The 24,633-nt window shown below is 32.9% G+C and overlaps 1 protein-coding gene and 1 long non-coding RNA gene across 3 annotated transcripts in view; one reads left to right on the top strand and one right to left on the bottom strand.

Moving 5' to 3' along the window:
- Positions 1-21,684, bottom strand: part of LOC120420352 (protein split ends-like) — a 52,249-nt gene extending 30,565 nt beyond the window's left edge. The window contains exons 1-3 of one of the 2 annotated variants that reach the window (XM_052711214.1): positions 21,221-21,684; positions 3,726-3,907; positions 2,545-2,943 (exon numbers count right to left, since the gene is read on the bottom strand). In XM_052711214.1, coding sequence (XP_052567174.1) covers positions 2,545-2,646 — 102 coding nt within the window. In that variant the 5' untranslated portion in view covers positions 2,647-2,943; positions 3,726-3,907; positions 21,221-21,684. The remainder of the gene's footprint in view (positions 1-2,544; positions 2,944-3,725; positions 3,908-21,220) is intronic. The other variant, XM_052711213.1, reaches the window with a different exon arrangement.
- LOC128093646 (uncharacterized) lies at positions 17,333-20,232 on the top strand. The gene is made up of 3 exons (XR_008212660.1): positions 17,333-17,598; positions 17,676-17,792; positions 19,638-20,232. It is a non-coding gene; the product is annotated as an uncharacterized LOC128093646 (long non-coding RNA).
- Positions 21,685-24,633: the final 2,949 nt, after the last annotated feature.

Below are 24,633 nucleotides of genomic sequence, written 5' to 3'. Positions count from 1 at the left end.
GCGTTTTTTATGAAATTTTCCCTTATGTTTGAAATTTAACATACAGAGGGAAAATCTCTCATAATTATGCTCGAGAACTAGCGAGTTAAAGTTACCGTTCCAATTTTGTTGGAGGCTGAAATTTTCTTAAATTTAAGTTGAATTAAAAAAAAAGAGCGAAAAAAACTAAATTGCGAAATATTTAAAGAAGAGCGGAATTTACATCTTTTTCTTTAGGTTGTATTTGAAAAAGGAAGGAAAATGCCTAAAAAGGCCTAATTTTCGAATATTGAGGAAGGCCAAAATGTGAAACTATTGAGAGATTTTCCCTTCTTTAAGTTAAATTTTGAGTAAAAGATGGGAACATTGCATCGAAAAGCTAAACTGTCGATATTTGAAGAGTACTTCATAATAGAGAATATAAATATAACATTGAAATTTTCTCTTCTTTGAGTTGAATTTCAAATAAAAGAAGGGAAAATTCGTTTTCGTTTTCGTTTTACGGAGCAAGGTGGGGGACGCGGCCTCAAGTCAGTCCAAGTCCGGTTTCTTGTCGAAAAAAGGGTAGTGGCCGAACTAGTATTGCATACCAAATGAACACCACCGGAAGATATAGGGGATCGGGAGGGGGAAGGTGAAAGAAAATTAGTGTAGGTGTGAGTAGTAAGAACTTGGATGACTTGAGCAGTTACGGTAATCTAAGTTTAACACTGAATAAAGAAAATCTGAAAATTTGATTCAAAGTTAAAAGGCCCGGAGAAAATTAAATTATTAGATAATTAAATAAGAAAATGTAACTAATCGGAGATTTATACAAAGGAAACCTAACATGTATTTCAAATTTAAAGGAAACTAAAAAAATATATATGAAAGCGAAAGATGAAAACTAACTTGTCTAGGGAATAAAAATCTTGAGGCCTTTTTCTGGGCCACGTCCTGTCGCGACCGTCAGTAGTCTTGTCCTACATTACAACTAGAAGGAGATCTGCCAATTAAATAAAACACTTCGACCAATTCAACTAATCATTTAGATCCAATTAATCATTTATGCAAAACTAACTAGCTTGAATCAACAACCTTAACTAAACTGTCAGAAAGTAACTTGAATCTCAAATCCCAAAAATTTTAATTACAATGCCAAACATTCCTATACCTAGTTTTTAAACCTATCTTGCCGCCTCAAAACCAATAACCATTAATTAACTGTTCATAATTTACAAGTTGAACACTCTTCGTTAAGACGACTATTTCGTGCCTTCCATTTTATTAGGACACACAAGCTTTGCAAACAGGAGTGTATCCCTATCGTACCTTTGTAAACTGTTATTTGAGTGGAAGAGATACACTCCTGTTTACAAATCCCATGTGTCCCTTTGAAATGTTAGGCTCTATTTGATCGTCAAACCTCCAGTAGATCCTCGATTCGCAACAATGGTCGATACAACCATAATCCGAAAACCGTTAGTTCAACAGATTAACGAATTTTGTCCGATATCATTTCACTATTGATTGATCGAGACTCTATGGATTTTTGACTATTCCGAATGGTTAGTATACCACATAAATTGAAATCAGAGATTCTGAAAGCATTACTTAACTCGCTTACACATAGATGGAGTCTGGAACTATTAAACAACCTAAAGTTACAAAAAAAAAACTAACTATTCTGAGTGCCTTGCAAAAAAATTCATTTATCAAAATACCAAATCCTAACCAAACACCAACTCTTAAAAAAAGAAAAAAAAATCACAATGCCTAGAAGAGGCCTCTCTTACTGTTTTGTGTAAGCGTTGCTTTGCTTTGTGAATTTCTACCTAAGCTAACGATGTATCAAAAAGATTAAAAACTGTTCATATCAGATTTTACAAACAAGAATATTGAGATGTAAATAACAAAAATCAATATCTTGCAATTTTACATAGTATAATAGTTGTGATTTCTATCAACACAAGTATATACATTTAAAATAAATGTGTGATATATATCAACATCGGAAACCATCTTGGCAAATAGCCCTGAAACGACGGCAACGTGTGGCTCCATCTCCAGGGAATTTCAAATAAAAGAAGGGAAAATTTCATTTAAAAAAAACTTGTTTTGCATAACTTAATTTTGCATTAAAATGCTTTATTGTGAATTATTGAAAAAAGAGAAAAATTTGGAAAAAAATAAATCTATTTAAAGAAAATAGAGAGAGTCTTGATTTTTCGATAAAATCAAAATCTTTTAAACTCATATATCTTTTTTTTACAGGGAAAATACAATACATTTTATTTCTTAAAATGTAGGATACCGATTAAAGCTATTTTCTCAACACTTTCTCCCAAGGGACCATCCATAAACCACGTGGACACTTTTTGGGAATCTGTTACCCCCCCCCCCCTTCGTGGACAATTGTCCATACAAAAAAAATCTTTTTTGTATGGATCGTGGACAATCGCCATACCCCCCCCCCCCCCCTAAAGTGTCCACGTGGTTTATGGATGGTCCCCAAGAAAATTGACCCAATTTTTTTTTAAGAAAACTTCAAAAAAAGTGTCCCTCCCTCTCCCGGTCGAAACTCACCTCGATGTCGAAATCCGGCAACTGGAAGGGGCCACTAAACAACGAGCAGTAGTGAGCAATGCACGGGACCTCCCACCATGATTGAATATCTATAAAATTCATGAATAACAACAACACGTTTTCTGATCAGTTTCCGGCGCGCGCGTTCCTTCTCTCTCCGTGGGTTGGCTGGCTGGCTGGCTGTTCCTCCTCCCAGCTGTTTTTGTTGTTGTTGCGGGGGAAAGGAAGAAAGTTTGGGGCAGGGGAGGGGAGGGGCGGTCGTATTGATAGTGTTTGAAGCTCTCTTGTTTTTAAGGAACGAAAAATAAAACTGAAAATCAATTTTTCAAAGCAACGGCGGCAGCTTTCCTCCAGGAAGTGGTTGGGTCATGGGACCTGGGACACGGCGGACACGCTTTCCTGGGTGGGTGATTCCGACGGCGGAGTGTGATTTGGGGGGTGGGATGGTTGACATGGAAATAAAAAGAAAGAAGAACGAAAAAAAAAACAAAATCAGAATGAAAAATCGAATAAGACTCAAACTGAAGGTGGAAGAGGGAGTAGGGGTTCGGGGTTTGGAGCGGAAAGATGCCCCAAGGAAGGGGTGGGGCTCGTTTCCAGAAGAAGCTTTGCCTTTCTCCCACTCTCCATTGCTCTCTCTTTTGGAAGAACAGATAAATCCTTTTGGCTCGCAGGGATTTTTGATTGGCATCGGGCGTGCACACAACGGAAGGCGAATAATAAATTTAAATTTGATGAGCAAATCATAAAAGTCTTCGTTGGCGAGGGATGAAGTGTTGTGAAGGGATCGTTTGGGGGGTGCTCCTTAAGGATTGTAGGGTGGGATAACATTTCTCGACTTCCGGTTTATGCTGACTATGATTAATTTTTTAAACTTATCTTTAAAAAAATTCAGGCAAAAAGAAAGGCGATTCTTCGCTCAATTGATTATGTTAAACTGAGAAAAATGGATCACAAAAAGAAACTCAAATTTTGATAGATGACAAACGAGGGACGAAAAGTTCAGCGCAGAGCAAACAAGCGCGAAGGAAGTGATTTCAAGGTCACGGGAAGAAGCACCACCCGCCAAAGGATACGGCAACCGAGCGAGGGTAAAGGAGTGTATGTGTGTTTGTGGTGATGTGCAGTGCGAGTGTTTTTGATGTAACCATGTTACTGTGTTACCCAGCTACAACACTTACCAATTAGTCCAATAAAAGTGGAAAACATGCCCTTTGGAGTTGAGACGGTGGGAAGGTTCCTGCTGTCCGGCGTGCGGGCGGCTGCAGCGGCGACAGCAGAGACCTGGGACCTGGTTATTGCTTCTTTTTGGCGCTGTTAGCGGGTTAGATTTCTTGGTCCGCGAAATGATTCAATTGTTTTGCTTTAAATAAAAAAGAAAAAGAGATGATTGTTAAAAAGATAATTGGTGTTTAGGAGCGATTTATTCTAGAACTTAGGTATCACAGATATTGGGATTTAGATTGAATTCAAATATGTTTTGTGGCCCACGGACACATTTCGAATGATTATGTTATAAAAAATGGAAATGTTAAAACTGTATCAATAGTGAAATATAAGTAATTCATGTACATTTACAAATTATAACGCAGCATTGTATATACGGGCTTACTTAGAGCTACCCCCTGGAATCAGATAGTCCCGTCACTAGGCTAAGTTTCAAATTTGAGTCCGCGCAAATATGGTTATTTTCCGAAGCTAATAACTTGTTAGAGAAAAATAAAAATATAATTGTCTTCGGGAAGTTTTTTTCAAATTTAATGAAAATCTTAGTTCCGAGAATTGGTGAGAATTTGATAGTTATTGCGCCCTCCACAGGCAAAAAACTTAAACAGTTGCTATATCTCCATACTTTTTGATGATTTTTCCCATACAAATTTCAGGGTGACCACTCAAATCCCATTTTCAAATTCCCGACTTTTCCAGAAACTCAAATAAAATGCATTTCTTATCTAAAGAATTATTTCAAACAAAAAACTCTTAATAATAAAGTCATTATCAACCCCTTAAAAAAAATCTACATGAATTTAAAAAAATCTAACTATCGACAACTTTCATAAAAACAGAAACTAAAAATGGAAGCACTCATTATTTTGATTCAGAGTAAAAACGAAAGTAGAAACATAAACAATAAGTCTTTGAAAAATAACTAAAAGCTTACCAATACTTAAAATTTCAGTGTCTATTTTTAAACTTGTTAAGCGTATAGTTTTTGATACTTTGTTTCAACTGAAAAAGGCAAATCAATTTCAAATCGTTAAAGATAACTGAATTTAAAATTTTATTTTATTTTAATTCAAAGAACGCTTAATTCACGATTTCTGTTGATAGAATTTAGAAAAATATCTAGGAATTCGCTTAAAAAAATGTTTTGTAAAATTGTTAATTTTGATATCAATTTTTTGAATCAATGTTGATTTATCTGTTTGTCAGTCTCAAATCCGTCAAATCCGCCTATTTTATGCGAAATGTTTGAAAAGATAAATACTTTAAACCTGTTTGAAATAAAGGTTTTTCATTTAGAACGAACAACAATTGGATTTTATTCGATATTTATGTGACAATCAAGTTTTATCTATAGTAATTCTACTATTATAAGTTCAAGGTAAACATTTGGAAGAAAAAAGTTGCGATGACTTAATGCATTTTGTTAAACAATTAAAAATATTTAACCACAAAAAAAAACTATAGCCGAACTCAAGATGGATTTTTGGAAATCTTTTGATTCACAAAAATGAAAATCTGTGTCAAATGCATTCAATATTATTAAGATTTTAATGTCTTAAAAAGCCTTTTCAATCTCAAATAGATTGAAATAATCAGAGGAACCTTAAAATTAACCTTAGTTACGTAAAAGAATTGAGTGAATATAAGTTGAAAGTTGTAAAAAATATTACAAAATTATTGGCTTGGGTTTCCCGACTTTTCCAGATTTTTTGACAAAAAATCACAAAGTCCCGACTTTTTCCCGATTTTTTTGTGGTTTTTGGCGAATACCCCACTTTTTCCCGACTTTCTCGATTTTCCGACTTGAGTATCCACCCTGAAATTTCTAGCGGTTATAGGGAGGGGTTCCCGTGGTCAGAAAATATGTTAGAATGTAGCCTAGTTATAGGTCAATCTTTGATTTCAGGGGGTAGCCCCGAGGAAGCCTGGATTTGGACCACCCTAATGAATATGAACTAAGACTTAAACTTATTTTGCACAAGGAAGCCATCCACCTCTGATTTGAACTCGTGACATTTTAATAACAAATCTGAGTGACTGACCAAAATTTATGAAAATTTTATTGAAATTTGAGGAATAATTATTAGAAAATAACGTCATGCTTCGAATTCCCGGACGCTTCGAAACCCTGACAGCTTAACTGGTTTTATCAATTATTTGGATATGGGTTCACATAATAAATGTCAAAACTGTGTTATTTGATGAATTCTAACATCAACTTTCATTTAAAATTTGTTTGGACGCTGTAGTTAATGCCACAAAAATTAAATTAAATAAAAATATATTGAAGTGTTCAAGAATTCCCCTACTGTTCGATCATTTCTCGCTTGGAGCAGATGGGAATCGAACCCATAATCATCTGCTTATAAAACGAACAGCTGCTACTCAATTTGGAAGTATTTTAATCAACTTGGTGATAAACCATGTCACTTATAAAGGTATTTAACTCCACTTTTAATATTTCATTGGTTTTGTTATTACCGTACGACCAAAATACCTTAAAATCAAATGTAAACATATTGGAATATATACACTCTGCACAGAGAGAATGGGGGTGGTCTCCCTCCTCCTCTGTGTCACACATTTCACACCACATCGCACCACGCTGTTGTTGTTGTCGTTTTTGCTGCGAGCATGAAAACATTAGCGCCAATTTTTCAATCATCTCCCAAACATGCTGCCCCTACTACTACCACTACTACCATTACTAGTTGTAGATACCATTACTATTTCAGCGTTGATGTTGTTTTTTCTTCTCTTCACAGCACTCCTCCGTTTTGAGCATAGTTTAAAACGCGCTCTCTCTCTTTTTACAACACTCTCTCGCACTTTCACACTGTTTCGACTCGGGACTTCGATTTTTAATTACACCTTCCTTCTTTTTTTTTTGCTTGCTTCAACCAGCCCCAGTCCAACGCAACTTGATAGGTCTCACCTTAACTTGCTTCTACTTAAATGATGGGATAAGGTGACGACGAGTAAAAGACGCCTTTTCCGTTGACTAATTCGCAATCTGCGTGTGTGTGAGTGTGTGTTTATGTGCAGGTCGTCCCTCAGGTAGACGATGACGAACAAATCTGTGTCCAGCACTTCCGACCGGAAGTTGGACGGCAAAAAATAACTAGGAGCAGCAGCGACAGGCTCTACGCGATGGGGGTGTGCTATAGTATTGCAAGTCGAACGGAAAGGTGCCAGCAGCAGCAGCAAAAAATAACAAAAATTTCTCTGCTTTTGGTCTTCTCGTTGGGCGCACTTCAACACCAAGTTACGCCAGCCGTAGAAACGCAGGGTGGCAACCGGATAACGGTAGCGTTTTATAGAGGTTTTTTCACCTACTCACATGGAAAATAAAAAGTTCACTAATCTTGTATTGACCTCTTATATTTAATTTATTTGTCTTCGTCCGTTGGGGATTCGTATTGGCTTTTTCTAGATTGTTAGTCCTGTGCGCGGTCTGATTGATCCACACAGGTAGATTGGCAGAGCGTTTATTTCACTTTTTTATAAAAAATATTCTCTTGGATACTGGACCAAATTGTTCTGTCTTAGAAACAAAAAGGTTTTATTTACTCTGTTATACCATTCACAGTAAAAAATTGTGTAAATTCGGAAGGTTGAAAATTATCCCCTTAATGATGTAATTTTACCTCAATTCAGACTGAAAAGTAACACTACACCAGAAAAAGTGGTAAAATTACACATTTTTAGGGGTAAAATTACACATTTTTTCTAACATAAAAGATGTATCCCTTCCCATATGCAATATTACCATAAATTTTTTACTCATTTAATTTTGAGTTATCTTAGATTCGGATATGGATTTAAATAAAATCCAGAATGCGAAACAGAATGGGCTGCTACACACCTATATTTTTTAGTTTAAAAATCTGTCTGTCGAAATGTAGGAAATTTTACCGAATATCGGTTGCACGATGCACAGCAAAAAATAAAAAAAATAATTGTAAATTTGGAAGGTGTAATTTTAGAAGGTTGAATAATACCTCTTTTATGATGTAATTTTACCACAATTTAGACTGAAAAAGCGACATTACACAAGAATAGTGGTAAAATTACACATTTTCAGAAGTAAAATTATACATTTTGTTTGACATAAAATATGTACCCCTTTCCAGATGTAATATTACCATGATTTTTTTTTTCTGTGTGGAAATAGCATCATTCCCCCTTTATATGTTTTATGTTTAATAAATTAAGCTTCATTACATTTACATTACATTACATTCTGTTGATCGAGTTGTAGATCTTCAATTTTTCTGAATCATCAGCAAGGTAGGTATTCATTTTTTTAAATTTAGACCAGATTTCTGAAAATATCTGAGACTCGGTTTTAAAAAAGTGTAACAAGTGTAATAACACTAAACTGCTCATAACTTTTGATAGGATTGTCAATTTATCAATCTTTTGGACTCGTTCTAAAATGTATAACATGACGTAGTTTCTTACAAAAAAACACAATTTTCCAAACATCCGGACCTGCTCAAAAATGTATTTTTTAAGCATAACTTTTGAAGTACTCCACTAAACCTCATAATATTCAATAGGGTCTTGGGCTCATCCATAAACCACGTGGACACTTTCTTGAAATCTCTCCCTCCCCCCTTACTGCGTTACGTAATAGAAGAACGCTCCCTAAGCATGAGTTTTATTAGTTTCAGAGTGTGAAGTCATTATTTTGTAAAAAATATCCAGAGTTTTTTTTTGAATAGGAGCAATAAACTATTGTCTTTCATATGTTTATAGGACCTAATAAAAAAAAAAAAAACTCTAGATATAACTCATGGAGAGAAAAAAAAAGTTTGTTTACATCGTAAGAAAAAAGTGTTCCCAATTTGTGGATTTCAAGGGTCAATGATTTTCTTTAAAAACTTGATATAAAACGTAAAAAAAATGTACAGCCGGTCTATGCATCAATCGAAAGATCGCAAGAAAAGCATTCACATGAAAGTAAAAGCAAATCATTATGTTCAATTCTCGAGTTTTTTTTGAAAAGGTCCTATAAACAAAATTTGCAATTTTTGGTTTTTGGGGTTTTTGTATACCCCTGACTCAAGGCGGTTCTAAAAACACCCAAAAAGCAAAAATTGAAAATTTTGTTTATAGGACCTTTTCAAAAAAAACTCGAGAATTATCGATTTTCTATGATTTGTTGAACATTGGCCGATCTGTAAACTGTTCCTAATAATGTTCCTGTTCCTAATATGTGGGATGATTGTACCTGAACTCAAAAAATCGTATGAAAAATTGGGTTATTGAACCCAGAAAATTATATTTTTTGGTAAGGGTGTACAAAGTTGTTAGTACAAAGTTGATAGTTTGTTAAGTAAGCAAAAATGTCGTGTTTGCTCAACCATAGAAAAAAAGGAGTCTATAGGTCGGGAAAAGAACAACCATCAAAAAACATATTTTTGAAAATGAATTGATATTTTTTATAATATCTACAGTTTTACAACTGTACAAACTTAGATTTTTTTTTACCGAATTCGGTAGTTAAAAAATCAGTAAAGTTTAGATCGGTAAACCATCTGTCAAAATGAACAAAGTTTTACCGAATTTCGATTGTACGATGAACAATACTGCCCATTATTGAAAATCCGGCTATTATGGCAAATCAAGTATTCCGAGAAAAACGCGTTTTAGTGTTTGTCACTAAATCTCCGTCAAGGCAATTTCCTTTAAGAGTGGCATATTAGCCGTTTGGTTTTTCGCATCGGCAGCCAAGTCTATACACTATTTCAGTGAAATTCAAGAGTCAGAAGATGCGTTGGAACATCCTCTATCACCTGGTGCTAATATCTCGTTTTTGCCAAAAGTGAATATTAGCCGTTTTTTCACCCTGTTTGAAAAATGTCGCACGTCGTACGAGTTGTCGCACGGTTTTGATTTTACCGTTTCGATATCGATTGGTCGAAAGGACGACAAACGTGCGACAAACACTCGACATGCTCGACATTGTTTTTTTTCATCGATTTACCTTCAATTCGACGTCGATTATCGTCGACGCAAACAGTTTGACAGTTCTCTTCAGTTGATCTTGTTCGGACTTGATCAAATCAGAAAAACAATATTGTTGTAAAGGTTCGTGAGGATTTTGGCTGGTTGATTGGTAAGTTGTGTTCCTTTTTTTGCTGGAAAGTTCCGGCCGGAGTGGGCGAGCGGCTAAATCATAACATTATGTTCCAGATTTCCTGATTTCAGCCTTCGCGACGGTGGAAGAGAACGTGAAACATCGTTAACCCGGCGGATCATGCCGGAAGATGGGACGGGAAGGAACCGGTCTGCGATCGAAAGCGGATTGGGGTGAGTCGTGTTTTTTTTTAAACGGTGGAGGTGTGCTGGGAGGAAAAAAGAGGACGATGGAAATGTGCGTGGGGGAGGACAGGAGGGGGGATCCAAACCTAATGCAATCATAAATTCTAAACAATAAAATAATAAAAAAAAATAATTCTTGAATTCTTCAATTCTACAAGCCAAAACTTTTTTTAAATCTCAAACACAAAAATTCTGAAATTCTTTACTTTTGAAATTCTAGTATTCAAAAATTTTACAATAATAAAGTAAAAATTATAAAACTCTAAAATTCTGAATAAAAACCTGGCTCAACTCGAGGGGGCAGCATGAAGTTTGTGGGAGTAGCGAACAGCTCTAATTCTCCATACAAACTTTGGAGAAAACCCATTCGGCTCTGTCCAAATATTTTTGAAATTTTTGAAAAATACAAGGTAAACATGTTTTTGGGGTCCCCTTGAGTTGAGCCTGCGCAGAAACTTTGTTGGTCGGTGTTATTTTTAAAATCATAAAATTATAAATAAATAATTAAATTATTAAATAATTTAATTAATAAATTATTAAACTATTAAATTATTAAATTATTAAATTATTAAATTATTAAATTATTAAATTATTAAATTATTAAATTATTAAATTATTAAATTATTAAATTATTAAATTATTAAATTATTAAATTATTAAATTATTAAATTATTAAATTATTAAATTATTAAATTATTAAATTATTAAATTATTAAATTATTAAATTATTAAATTATTAAATTATTAAATTATTAAATTATTAAATTATTAAATTATTAAATTATTAAATTATTAAATTATTAAATTATTAAATTATTAAATTATTAAATTATTAAATTATTAAATTATTAAATTATTAAATTATTAAATTATTAAATTATTAAATTATTAAATTATTAAATTATTAAATTATTAAATTATTAAATTATTAAATTATTAAATTATTAAATTATTAAATTATTAAATTATTAAATTATTAAATTATTAAATTATTAAATTATTAAATTATTAAATTATTAAATTATTAAATTATTAAATTATTAAATTATTAAATTATTAAATTATTAAATTATTAAATTATTAAATTATTAAATTATTAAATTATTAAATTATTAAATTATTAAATTATTAAATTATTAAATTATTAAATTATTAAATTATTAAATTATTAAATTATTAAATTATTAAATTATTAAATTATTAAATTATTAAATTATTAAATTATTAAATTATTAAATTATTAAATTATTAAATTATTAAATTATTAAATTATTAAATTATTAAATTATTAAATTATTAAATTATTAAATTACTAAATTATTAAATTATTAAATTATTAAATTATTAAATTATTAAATTATTAAATTATTGAATCGAAAATTTGACAAACACAAAATTATTATCTACAATTTTTAAATTTTATTAATTCTTATGTTTTGAAATTCTTAATTTCTAAAATTCTTAACTTCTAGAAATTTTAAATAATTTGAATATTTTCGCCAGGTTTTGCTTTAAATAAAAAAGAAAAAGAGATGATTGTTAAAAAGATAATTGGTGTTTAGGAGCGATTTATTCTAGAACTTAGGTATCACAGATATTGGGATTTAGATTGAATTCAAATATGTTTTGTGGCCCACGGACACATTTCGAATGATTATGTTATAAAAAATGGAAATGTTAAAACTGTATCAATAGTGAAATATAAGTAATTCATGTACATTTACAAATTATAACGCAGCATTGTATATACGGGCTTACTTAGAGCTACCCCCTGGAATCAGATAGTCCCGTCACTAGGCTAAGTTTCAAATTTGAGTCCGCGCAAATATGGTTATTTTCCGAAGCTAATAACTTGTTAGAGAAAAATAAAAATATAATTGTCTTCGGGAAGTTTTTTTCAAATTTAATGAAAATCTTAGTTCCGAGAATTGGTGAGAATTTGATAGTTATTGCGCCCTCCACAGGCAAAAAACTTAAACAGTTGCTATATCTCCATACTTTTTGATGATTTTTCCCATACAAATTTCAGGGTGACCACTCAAATCCCATTTTCAAATTCCCGACTTTTCCAGAAACTCAAATAAAATGCATTTCTTATCTAAAGAATTATTTCAAACAAAAAACTCTTAATAATAAAGTCATTATCAACCCCTTAAAAAAAATCTACATGAATTTAAAAAAATCTAACTATCGACAACTTTCATAAAAACAGAAACTAAAAATGGAAGCACTCATTATTTTGATTCAGAGTAAAAACGAAAGTAGAAACATAAACAATAAGTCTTTGAAAAATAACTAAAAGCTTACCAATACTTAAAATTTCAGTGTCTATTTTTAAACTTGTTAAGCGTATAGTTTTTGATACTTTGTTTCAACTGAAAAAGGCAAATCAATTTCAAATCGTTAAAGATAACTGAATTTAAAATTTTATTTTATTTTAATTCAAAGAACGCTTAATTCACGATTTCTGTTGATAGAATTTAGAAAAATATCTAGGAATTCGCTTAAAAAAATGTTTTGTAAAATTGTTAATTTTGATATCAATTTTTTGAATCAATGTTGATTTATCTGTTTGTCAGTCTCAAATCCGTCAAATCCGCCTATTTTATGCGAAATGTTTGAAAAGATAAATACTTTAAACCTGTTTGAAATAAAGGTTTTTCATTTAGAACGAACAACAATTGGATTTTATTCGATATTTATGTGACAATCAAGTTTTATCTATAGTAATTCTACTATTATAAGTTCAAGGTAAACATTTGGAAGAAAAAAGTTGCGATGACTTAATGCATTTTGTTAAACAATTAAAAATATTTAACCACAAAAAAAAACTATAGCCGAACTCAAGATGGATTTTTGGAAATCTTTTGATTCACAAAAATGAAAATCTGTGTCAAATGCATTCAATATTATTAAGATTTTAATGTCTTAAAAAGCCTTTTCAATCTCAAATAGATTGAAATAATCAGAGGAACCTTAAAATTAACCTTAGTTACGTAAAAGAATTGAGTGAATATAAGTTGAAAGTTGTAAAAAATATTACAAAATTATTGGCTTGGGTTTCCCGACTTTTCCAGATTTTTTGACAAAAAATCACAAAGTCCCGACTTTTTCCCGATTTTTTTGTGGTTTTTGGCGAATACCCCACTTTTTCCCGACTTTCTCGATTTTCCGACTTGAGTATCCACCCTGAAATTTCTAGCGGTTATAGGGAGGGGTTCCCGTGGTCAGAAAATATGTTAGAATGTAGCCTAGTTATAGGTCAATCTTTGATTTCAGGGGGTAGCCCCGAGGAAGCCTGGATTTGGACCACCCTAATGAATATGAACTAAGACTTAAACTTATTTTGCACAAGGAAGCCATCCACCTCTGATTTGAACTCGTGACATTTTAATAACAAATCTGAGTGACTGACCAAAATTTATGAAAATTTTATTGAAATTTGAGGAATAATTATTAGAAAATAACGTCATGCTTCGAATTCCCGGACGCTTCGAAACCCTGACAGCTTAACTGGTTTTATCAATTATTTGGATATGGGTTCACATAATAAATGTCAAAACTGTGTTATTTGATGAATTCTAACATCAACTTTCATTTAAAATTTGTTTGGACGCTGTAGTTAATGCCACAAAAATTAAATTAAATAAAAATATATTGAAGTGTTCAAGAATTCCCCTACTGTTCGATCATTTCTCGCTTGGAGCAGATGGGAATCGAACCCATAATCATCTGCTTATAAAACGAACAGCTGCTACTCAATTTGGAAGTATTTTAATCAACTTGGTGATAAACCATGTCACTTATAAAGGTATTTAACTCCACTTTTAATATTTCATTGGTTTTGTTATTACCGTACGACCAAAATACCTTAAAATCAAATGTAAACATATTGGAATATATACACTCTGCACAGAGAGAATGGGGGTGGTCTCCCTCCTCCTCTGTGTCACACATTTCACACCACATCGCACCACGCTGTTGTTGTTGTCGTTTTTGCTGCGAGCATGAAAACATTAGCGCCAATTTTTCAATCATCTCCCAAACATGCTGCCCCTACTACTACCACTACTACCATTACTAGTTGTAGATACCATTACTATTTCAGCGTTGATGTTGTTTTTTCTTCTCTTCACAGCACTCCTCCGTTTTGAGCATAGTTTAAAACGCGCTCTCTCTCTTTTTACAACACTCTCTCGCACTTTCACACTGTTTCGACTCGGGACTTCGATTTTTAATTACACCTTCCTTCTTTTTTTTTTGCTTGCTTCAACCAGCCCCAGTCCAACGCAACTTGATAGGTCTCACCTTAACTTGCTTCTACTTAAATGATGGGATAAGGTGACGACGAGTAAAAGACGCCTTTTCCGTTGACTAATTCGCAATCTGCGTGTGTGTGAGTGTGTGTTTATGTGCAGGTCGTCCCTCAGGTAGACGATGACGAACAAATCTGTGTCCAGCACTTCCGACCGGAAGTTGGACGGCAAAAAATAACTAGGAGCAGCAGCGACAGGCTCTACGCGATGGGGGTGTGCTATAGTATTGCAAGTCGAACGGAAAGGTGCCAGCAGCAGCAGCAAAAAATAACAAAAATTTCTCTGCTTTTGGTCTTCTCGTTGGGCGCACTTCAACACCAAGTTACGCCAGCCGTAGAAACGCAGGGTGGCAACCGGATAACGGTAGCGTTTTATAGAGGTTTTTTCACCTACTCACATGGAAAATAAAAAGTTCACTAATCTTGTATTGACCTCTTATATTTAATTTATTTGTCTTCGTCCGTTGGGGATTCGTATTGGCTTTTTCTAGATTGTTAGTCCTGTGCGCGGTCTGATTGATCCACACAGGTAGATTGGCAGAGCGTTTATTTCACTTTTTTATAAAAAATATTCTCTTGGATACTGGACCAAATTGTTCTGTCTTAGAAACAAAAAGGTTTTATTTACTCTGTTATACCATTCACAGTAAAAAATTGTGTAAATTCGGAAGGTTGAAAATTATCCCCTTAATGATGTAATTTTACCTCAATTCAGACTGAAAAGTAACACTACACCAGAAAAAGTGGTAAAATTACACATTTTTAGGGGTAAAATTACACATTTTTTCTAACATAAAAGATGTATCCCTTCCCATATGCAATATTACCATAAATTTTTTACTCATTTAATTTTGAGTTATCTTAGATTCGGATATGGATTTAAATAAAATCCAGAATGCGAAACAGAATGGGCTGCTACACACCTATATTTTTTAGTTTAAAAATCTGTCTGTCGAAATGTAGGAAATTTTACCGAATATCGGTTGCACGATGCACAGCAAAAAATAAAAAAAATAATTGTAAATTTGGAAGGTGTAATTTTAGAAGGTTGAATAATACCTCTTTTATGATGTAATTTTACCACAATTTAGACTGAAAAAGCGACATTACACAAGAATAGTGGTAAAATTACACATTTTCAGAAGTAAAATTATACATTTTGTTTGACATAAAATATGTACCCCTTTCCAGATGTAATATTACCATGATTTTTTTTTTCTGTGTGGAAATAGCATCATTCCCCCTTTATATGTTTTATGTTTAATAAATTAAGCTTCATTACATTTACATTACATTACATTCTGTTGATCGAGTTGTAGATCTTCAATTTTTCTGAATCATCAGCAAGGTAGGTATTCATTTTTTTAAATTTAGACCAGATTTCTGAAAATATCTGAGACTCGGTTTTAAAAAAGTGTAACAAGTGTAATAACACTAAACTGCTCATAACTTTTGATAGGATTGTCAATTTATCAATCTTTTGGACTCGTTCTAAAATGTATAACATGACGTAGTTTCTTACAAAAAAACACAATTTTCCAAACATCCGGACCTGCTCAAAAATGTATTTTTTAAGCATAACTTTTGAAGTACTCCACTAAACCTCATAATATTCAATAGGGTCTTGGGCTCATCCATAAACCACGTGGACACTTTCTTGAAATCTCTCCCTCCCCCCTTACTGCGTTACGTAATAGAAGAACGCTCCCTAAGCATGAGTTTTATTAGTTTCAGAGTGTGAAGTCATTATTTTGTAAAAAATATCCAGAGTTTTTTTTTGAATAGGAGCAATAAACTATTGTCTTTCATATGTTTATAGGACCTAATAAAAAAAAAAAAAACTCTAGATATAACTCATGGAGAGAAAAAAAAAGTTTGTTTACATCGTAAGAAAAAAGTGTTCCCAATTTGTGGATTTCAAGGGTCAATGATTTTCTTTAAAAACTTGATATAAAACGTAAAAAAAATGTACAGCCGGTCTATGCATCAATCGAAAGATCGCAAGAAAAGCATTCACATGAAAGTAAAAGCAAATCATTATGTTCAATTCTCGAGTTTTTTTTGAAAAGGTCCTATAAACAAAATTTGCAATTTTTGGTTTTTGGGGTTTTTGTATACCCCTGACTCAAGGCGGTTCTAAAAACACCCAAAAAGCAAAAATTGAAAATTTTGTTTATAGGACCTTTTCAAAAAAAACTCGAGAATTATCGATTTTCTATGATTTGTTGAACATTGGCCGATCTGTAAACTGTTCCTAATAATGTTCCTGTTCCTAATATGTGGGATGATTGTACCTGAACTCAAAAAATCGTATGAAAAATTGGGTTATTGAACCCAGAAAATTATATTTTTTGGTAAGGGTGTACAAAGTTGTTAGTACAAAGTTGATAGTTTGTTAAGTAAGCAAAAATGTCGTGTTTGCTCAACCATAGAAAAAAAGGAGTCTATAGGTCGGGAAAAGAACAACCATCAAAAAACATATTTTTGAAAATGAATTGATATTTTTTATAATATCTACAGTTTTACAACTGTACAAACTTAGATTTTTTTTTACCGAATTCGGTAGTTAAAAAATCAGTAAAGTTTAGATCGGTAAACCATCTGTCAAAATGAACAAAGTTTTACCGAATTTCGATTGTACGATGAACAATACTGCCCATTATTGAAAATCCGGCTATTATGGCAAATCAAGTATTCCGAGAAAAACGCGTTTTAGTGTTTGTCACTAAATCTCCGTCAAGGCAATTTCCTTTAAGAGTGGCATATTAGCCGTTTGGTTTTTCGCATCGGCAGCCAAGTCTATACACTATTTCAGTGAAATTCAAGAGTCAGAAGATGCGTTGGAACATCCTCTATCACCTGGTGCTAATATCTCGTTTTTGCCAAAAGTGAATATTAGCCGTTTTTTCACCCTGTTTGAAAAATGTCGCACGTCGTACGAGTTGTCGCACGGTTTTGATTTTACCGTTTCGATATCGATTGGTCGAAAGGACGACAAACGTGCGACAAACACTCGACATGCTCGACATTGTTTTTTTTCATCGATTTACCTTCAATTCGACGTCGATTATCGTCGACGCAAACAGTTTGACAGTTCTCTTCAGTTGATCTTGTTCGGACTTGATCAAATCAGAAAAACAATATTGTTGTAAAGGTTCGTGAGGATTTTGGCTGGTTGATTGGTAAGTTGTGTTCCTTTTTTTGCTGGAAAGTTCCGGCCGGAGTGGGCGAGCGGCTAAATCATAACATTATGTTCCAGATTTCCTGATTTCAGCCTTCGCGACGGTGGAAGAGAACGTGAAACATCGTTAACCCGGCGGATCATGCCGGAAGATGGGACGGGAAGGAACCGGTCTGCGATCGAAAGCGGATTGGGGTGAGTCGTGTTTTTTTTTAAACGGTGGAGGTGTGCTGGGAGGAAAAAAGAGGACGATGGAAATGTGCGTGGGGGAGGACAGGAGGGGGGATCCAAACCTAATGCAATCATAAATTCTAAACAATAAAATAATAAAAAAAATAATTCTTGAATTCTTCAATTCTACAAGCCAAAACTTTTTTTAAATCTCAAACACAAAAATTCTGAAATTCTTTACTTTTGAAATTCTAGTATTCAAAAATTTTACAATAATAAAGTAAAAATTATAAAACTCTAAAATTCTGAATAAAAACCTGGCTCAACTCGAGGGGGCAGCATGAAGTTTGTGGGAGTAGCGAACAGCTCTAATTCTCCATACAAACTTTGGAGAAAACCCATTCGGCTCTGTCCAAATATTTTTGAAATTTTTGAAAAATACAAGGTAAACATGTTTTTGGGGTCCCCTTGAGTTGAGCCTGCGCAGAAACTTTGTTGGTCGGTGTTATTTTTAAAATCATAAAATTATAAATAAATAATTAAATTATTAAATAATTTAATTAATAAATTATTAAACTATTAAATTATTAAATTATTAAATTATTAAATTATTTAATTATTAAATTATTAAATTATTAAATTATTAAATTATTAAATTATTAAATTATTAAATTATTAAATTATTAAATTATTAAATTATTAAATTATTAAATTATTAAATTATTAAATTATTAAATTATTAAATTATTAAATTATTAAATTATTAAATTATTAAATTATTAAATTATTAAATTATTAAATTATTAAATTATTAAATTATTAAATTATTAAATTATTAAATTATTAAATTATTAAATTATTAAATTATTAAATTATTAAATTATTAAATTATTAAATTATTAAATTATTAAATTATTAAATTATTAAATTATTAAATTATTAAATTATTAAATTATTAAATTATTAAATTATTAAATTATTAAATTATTAAATTATTAAATTATTAAATTATTAAATTATTAAATTATTAAATTATTAAATTATTAAATTATTAAATTATTAAATTATTAAATTATTAAATTATTAAATTATTAAATTATTAAATTATTAAATTATTAAATTATTAAATTATTAAATTATTAAATTATTAATTATTAAATTATTAAATTATTAAATTATTAAATTATTAAATTATTAAATTTTTAAATTATTAAATTATTAAATTATTAAATTATTAAATTATTAAATTATTAAATTATTAAATTATTAAATTATTAAATTATTAAATTATTAAATTATTAAATTATTAAATTATTAAATTATTAAATTATTAAATTATTAAATTATTAAATTATTAAATTATTAAATTATTAAATTATTAAATTATTAAATTACTAAATTATTAAATTATTAAATTATTAAATTATTAAATTATTAAATTATTAAATTATTGAATCGAAAATTTGACAAACACAAAATTATTATCTACAATTTTTAAATTTTATTAATTCTTATGTTTTGAAATTCTTAATTTCTAAAATTCTTAACTTCTAGAAATTTTAAATAATTTGAATATTTTCGCCAGGTATCAAATAGGAGAAATTCTCGTATGTTTAGCAAAATAAGCACTCGCTCCTGACTCCATCCAATTTACTTATTTTAACTATTCAAACAACTCATTTTTCAAAACTTTTGATAGAAACTTGCTTGCTCACTTCTTATTGGCCGATTTATCATTTGATTTCAGTTGAAAACGCTTTTTATGAGCTGTAATTGAATGTCAAAGTGCTGATATGGCAACATAAAAGGCACGCTGGAATTAGATGCTGTTCCCCTAGTTACAGTTTTTTTTTATTTAATTCATTTCAGATCTGTATCAAACAGTCTCCAAACAGGACAATGAAAGTGTTGGTGGTGTTTGATTTTTAGAGAATGTCAAAATCGCCATTATCAATACTAAGACCTGGAAAAAAGAACAAACTTGCGGCCGAGTACAACCTCTGAGTGAAAGCGATGGAGGTGAACGAACTACTCACGGGGCAGCACACGAATTCTACCGGATTGGCCATCATCAAGCGAAATTTGGAAAATTGTGACTGCAGTGATAGTGAATATTTGGAAAACAAAGTACCAGGCCAGTGGAAACTAATAGATATAGAATAAAAATCAGCAAAACAACAAATAAAATGAATTTTATTTCGAAAATAACCTAAAAATTCCGAAATGACAGCACACGACAATAGCACGACATCCTAAATAACAAAACCGTGCGACGTCGGTCGAATGTCGTACGACAATGTCGAACAATTTCGATGATCGATCGCACGACAAATACGACATTTTGGTGCAAAAACGTATGACATTCGTGCGAATGTCGCACGACATTGTCGTGCGACGTCGTACGATTGCACGTACGACAAACGACGGACGTCGGACGGACTTTTCAGTCAGGGCAATACCGAATTTCGGTGTTTTTACTGAATTCGGTAATTTCAGTTTACCGAACAGTTCAGCAGTTGAAAATTCGGTAAACTTTACCGAATTCGGTTAAACAAATCTATGTGTGTACCAATGTATAACACATTTTGTAATAATCATTGTTTAATATTGAATTGCAGTTTTATTTCTACAACATAAATAACAAACTTAGTAGGAAGTGAGCAAGCATGTTTCTATTGAAAGTTTTGTAAAATAATTAGTAATCGTTGTGTTTATTTGTGTAACACACTTTGATTTTTTTTACAGAATTCGGTAAAGTTTATCGAATTTTCAACTGCTGAACAGTTCGGAAAGCTTAAAATAACCGAATTCGGTAATAAAGTTCATTATTGTTCATCGTACAACCCAAATTCGGTAAAATTTTGTTCATTTTGACAGATGGTTTACTGATTCAAAATTTACCGATTTTTCAAATACCGTAACTACGGTAAAAAAAAATCTAGGTGTGATAGTGAAAAGCAGCAAATTGGCCTGTGTTTATTTTTTTCGTTAGGTTATTTCCTAACATTTTTATTTACGGTCAGGAGTGGAAAATTCCTTTGAACATCCAAAAATCATCTGAAAATCTCCTCTTCCCAGTCGCCACCCTGCGATCCATTCCTCGTGCACACACAAACAAACACACGCGCACTGTCCAACCCATACACTTGCGCTCGCCAGTTCGGGTGGATTTTGTTTCTCTTATTTCCTCCTCCTGATGGGCCTGCTGCTGGTTCGGCAGGCCTGATGGCAAGATTTCTCTTCGCAGGGCCCCGTTTCGATCCAGCAGGCAGCGGAAGCAACAATAAAATGTCACTAACCTGCACCCCGTTTCGGAACGAAAAATTCCTGCACTTCCGGGGAGAGAGCGGACAGCCTGCGGGTAAATGCGACGCGTAATAGACCCCCGGAGCAAACCGCGCAGCAGTCCCCCTGTCCCGATTCAAGCGGATAATTTGTTTGTGTGTATTCACCTGCGTACCATGGGGGAACCGATCCTGCTCCGGAACGATAACGGGTTCGGGATTCTCCTGCTGGATCCAACGCTTAAAACATCCGGAACTCTTCTTTCCTCCCCAAAATCCGGAAGGGTTGGCGCGACGAACTTTTTTTCTCTTTCTTCTTTTTTCAACACACTCACTCTTTGCGGAACGACCCGGGGAGATCTGGTCGGGAAGTTTCGCCTCAACAGGGTACGGCCACTCGCGTCGGAACCGCCGGACCCACACCCGTGGGGAATCGCTGGAGGGCACGACGGCGCGCGAAATATTACGCGAAAAAAACGACGAAACGCGCACGGCCACAACTTTCGACAGCTCGCGATTTTGCTTGGAGACTGCTTTGATCGACGGACGGAACGTCGTCGTCGCGCGGAGAAAAATGGTTGCCACTTTTTTCTTCAACTCCGTTACGTTGTTTCTCTCGTCGTCCGTCACACTGACAGCTTCGCAGAGCAGCAGCAGCAGTATAAACTGTGCGTGTGTGCGCGAAGGCGCGTTCGAACGGGCACTAACTGTCAGATTGCTTTGCTTGTGAATAGAGTAATCTACGTGCGTATGTATTGCGTGTACGTACACGAAAATAAAGTGAGGTTAAATTTTGTCAGCCAGCAAAATCAAATGGTGCGCTAGTGTGCGTACGCGAAACGTCATAAAGCTCTATGGTTTTGCTTTCGAGAGTCAGGCTTGTGTGTGAATGAATCGCGACAGAGAGGGGTGTTTTCATTCGCACCACTTTGGATTGAATGAAGTAAATTTTTCTAAAATAAATTTCATTTTCGCAACATTCGCCGAAATTTATTCTACACCTTATTTTCAAAGATTCTGTAAAATATAAATTTAATCAAAAAAAAAAAATAATAATAAAATTTAAACTGAAAATATGAATGCGCCCTCGGTGCTTCAAAGCGAGAAAAACAGAAACCCAGTTCGACGGTAGTGTGTGTGAGCGAATACGCGCGCGAGGGAGACGAAGTTTTCAGTGTGTGCGAAGTAGAGGAACGCGCGTAATGTCAAAAAGTCATGAATGATAGTCGTCGCGAATGAGAGAAGAAAGCAAACGTAAAAGAAAAGCGACGCGGTAAAAAGGCAAAAAAGCGTCGCTGTATCACGAACGAGGGGTTTGTTTTGGCGCGTTGAAATTGTAGTTGCAGTTTCATACAAGGGTGTTGTTTCGGGACGAAGGCGTGAAGATGGCGTTGTTTGTGAAAATTGGGTACTTAAGCACTATGTCAATTTTTATGTACAACGGTGAAAAACACGATCAAATACCATTTCTGATCATTTTTTTCATTTTAAAGCAAAAATAAATAAATAAAAATAAATGCCAAGACAACATTCTATCGATGGATCAACTATGGTCCCCTTGGAACGAGCTGTCAAGTAGGAACTTTTCTGTCAAGAAGGACCGCGAGGTTAATTTTTTTTAAATTCATTTAAAAATCCATTTAAACTCTTTGTGGTCGTACAAAGGGTCATTGTACTCAGAAAAATAAGCTTTAACGCTGTAAACAATAATATCAGCAATCTAAGCTTCATTTTAGGACCCAACTCCTAATATATTACGAAGCATAATCACATGTTTCGCACGTGAATCTACCCCATACGTGACCCCATAAGACTTTACATTTGAATTTCATGTGAAAATCACGTAAAAATTTAACATCGCGTGACGCGATAAATTCAAATTTGCAGTTGTTCGATCCTAACCAATTAAGGCCTAATATTAAGCTTAAATAGGGTCCTAAAGTCTTATGTCAATTTTTATGTAAACTCAACCCCCGGTGGTTGGTCACTTTTTCGTTTGTCACTTTTTAGTTTGTACAGAGCGGATTCATTAATTCGAATTTCGCTACTTCGAATGTCCGCTAATTCGAATGTTCGATAATCCGAACGTATTCGAATTAAAAAGCACTCAACCGTCATAACCAGTTGTCAAACACCATTGTTCAAAAAATTCCGAACACGTCGAATTGTCACTTTTTACACGGCGTTTACAGACACTATCAATGTAAACCTTAGGTAGTGCGTGTCGGCGTGTGAGCTCCGTGTAAAGAGGGTGTCAAACTAAAAAGTAGCCCCGTTCGTTTGACAACAATGGGTATCAAACTATCCGGGTTTCAGTGTACTACGGTAAAACATCCAAATTGTTGTGTTACGTATTAAAAGAACGCTCCCAATTTAGAGTACAAACCTACACACCAATTTTTTTTTGCTAAATTCTGTAAAGTTTTACTGAATTTTCATCTACTGAAATTTCAGAAAACGATTGAGTAATTTAGATTTTACTGAATTCTCAGTTAACTGATATTTGTCACTTTGACAGATGGTTGTCAAAACAACTGAAATTTCAGCAAAAGAAACGTCAAATTATTTTGCTGAAAATTCAGTAATTTTCTTGTGGCAGTTTGACAGATCATTTGCTGAAGATTCAGCAATCGTTGCTGGTATTTCAGTTATCAAAATTTGATTTTGCTTGTCATTAAATATGTTTCCAGTACTGTTATTAATACATTCATTTCATCAATCGTCCGAACCTAAAAAAAAACAGTTGGTGAGCATCGAGGCATTTGTTATTTACAATTTTCTTACCTTTGTTTCTTAAAATCACAATACGAAATTTAAAAAAACACAACACATTTGAAAGAGGATTATCTCTCGGCAGCATCCAAACAACAAGTCAAAATGATTTTTCAGTTTAACAGATATGCAGTTACTGATTTTTCAGCAATGTTTTTGTTCATTACTGAATTCCAAAAAAAAATGATGATTACTGAATCGCATTCAGTTATTTATTTTACTGAAATTGCAATCCAAAATTTGCTGTGTAGTAAGGAACTGATCATGAAGAAATCTAGAGTTTTTGTTGAATAGGTCCTATAACCATATGAAAGACAATAGTTTAGAGAGGTGAAGAAAAGCCCAAAGAAATCGCTACCTCTCTTTTGTCTGCTGTTCGTAAAGCTGTTTCTTGGCCCCTTTTCTTTGGAGCTGCGAACTATCCCTGAAATGGTTATGATTTGGAAATTTTGTGCCAAAGGAACTCTTATTAGCAGTTCTCTACGAAATCGGTCTTTTTTCTTTAATTTTAATTTTTGTATTTTTTAATCCGGCTGAAACTTTTTGGGTGCCTTTGGTATGCCCAAAGAAGCCATTTTGCATCATTAGTTTGTCCATATAATTTTCCATACAAATTTGGCAGCTGTCCATACAAATATGATATGTGAAAATTCAAAAATCTGTATCTTTTAAATGAATTTTTTGATCGATTTGGTGTCTTCGGCAAAGTTGTAGGTATGGATATGGACTACAATGAAAAAAAATGATACACGGTAAAAAAAAAATTGGTGATTTTTAATTTAACTTTTTGTCACTAAAACTTGATTTGC

This window comes from Culex pipiens, chromosome 3 (genome assembly GCF_016801865.2).
Source record: "Culex pipiens pallens isolate TS chromosome 3, TS_CPP_V2, whole genome shotgun sequence".
Taxonomy (NCBI): Eukaryota; Metazoa; Arthropoda; class Insecta; order Diptera; family Culicidae; genus Culex; species Culex pipiens.
This window is presented reverse-complemented; position numbering and strand designations above follow the sequence as displayed.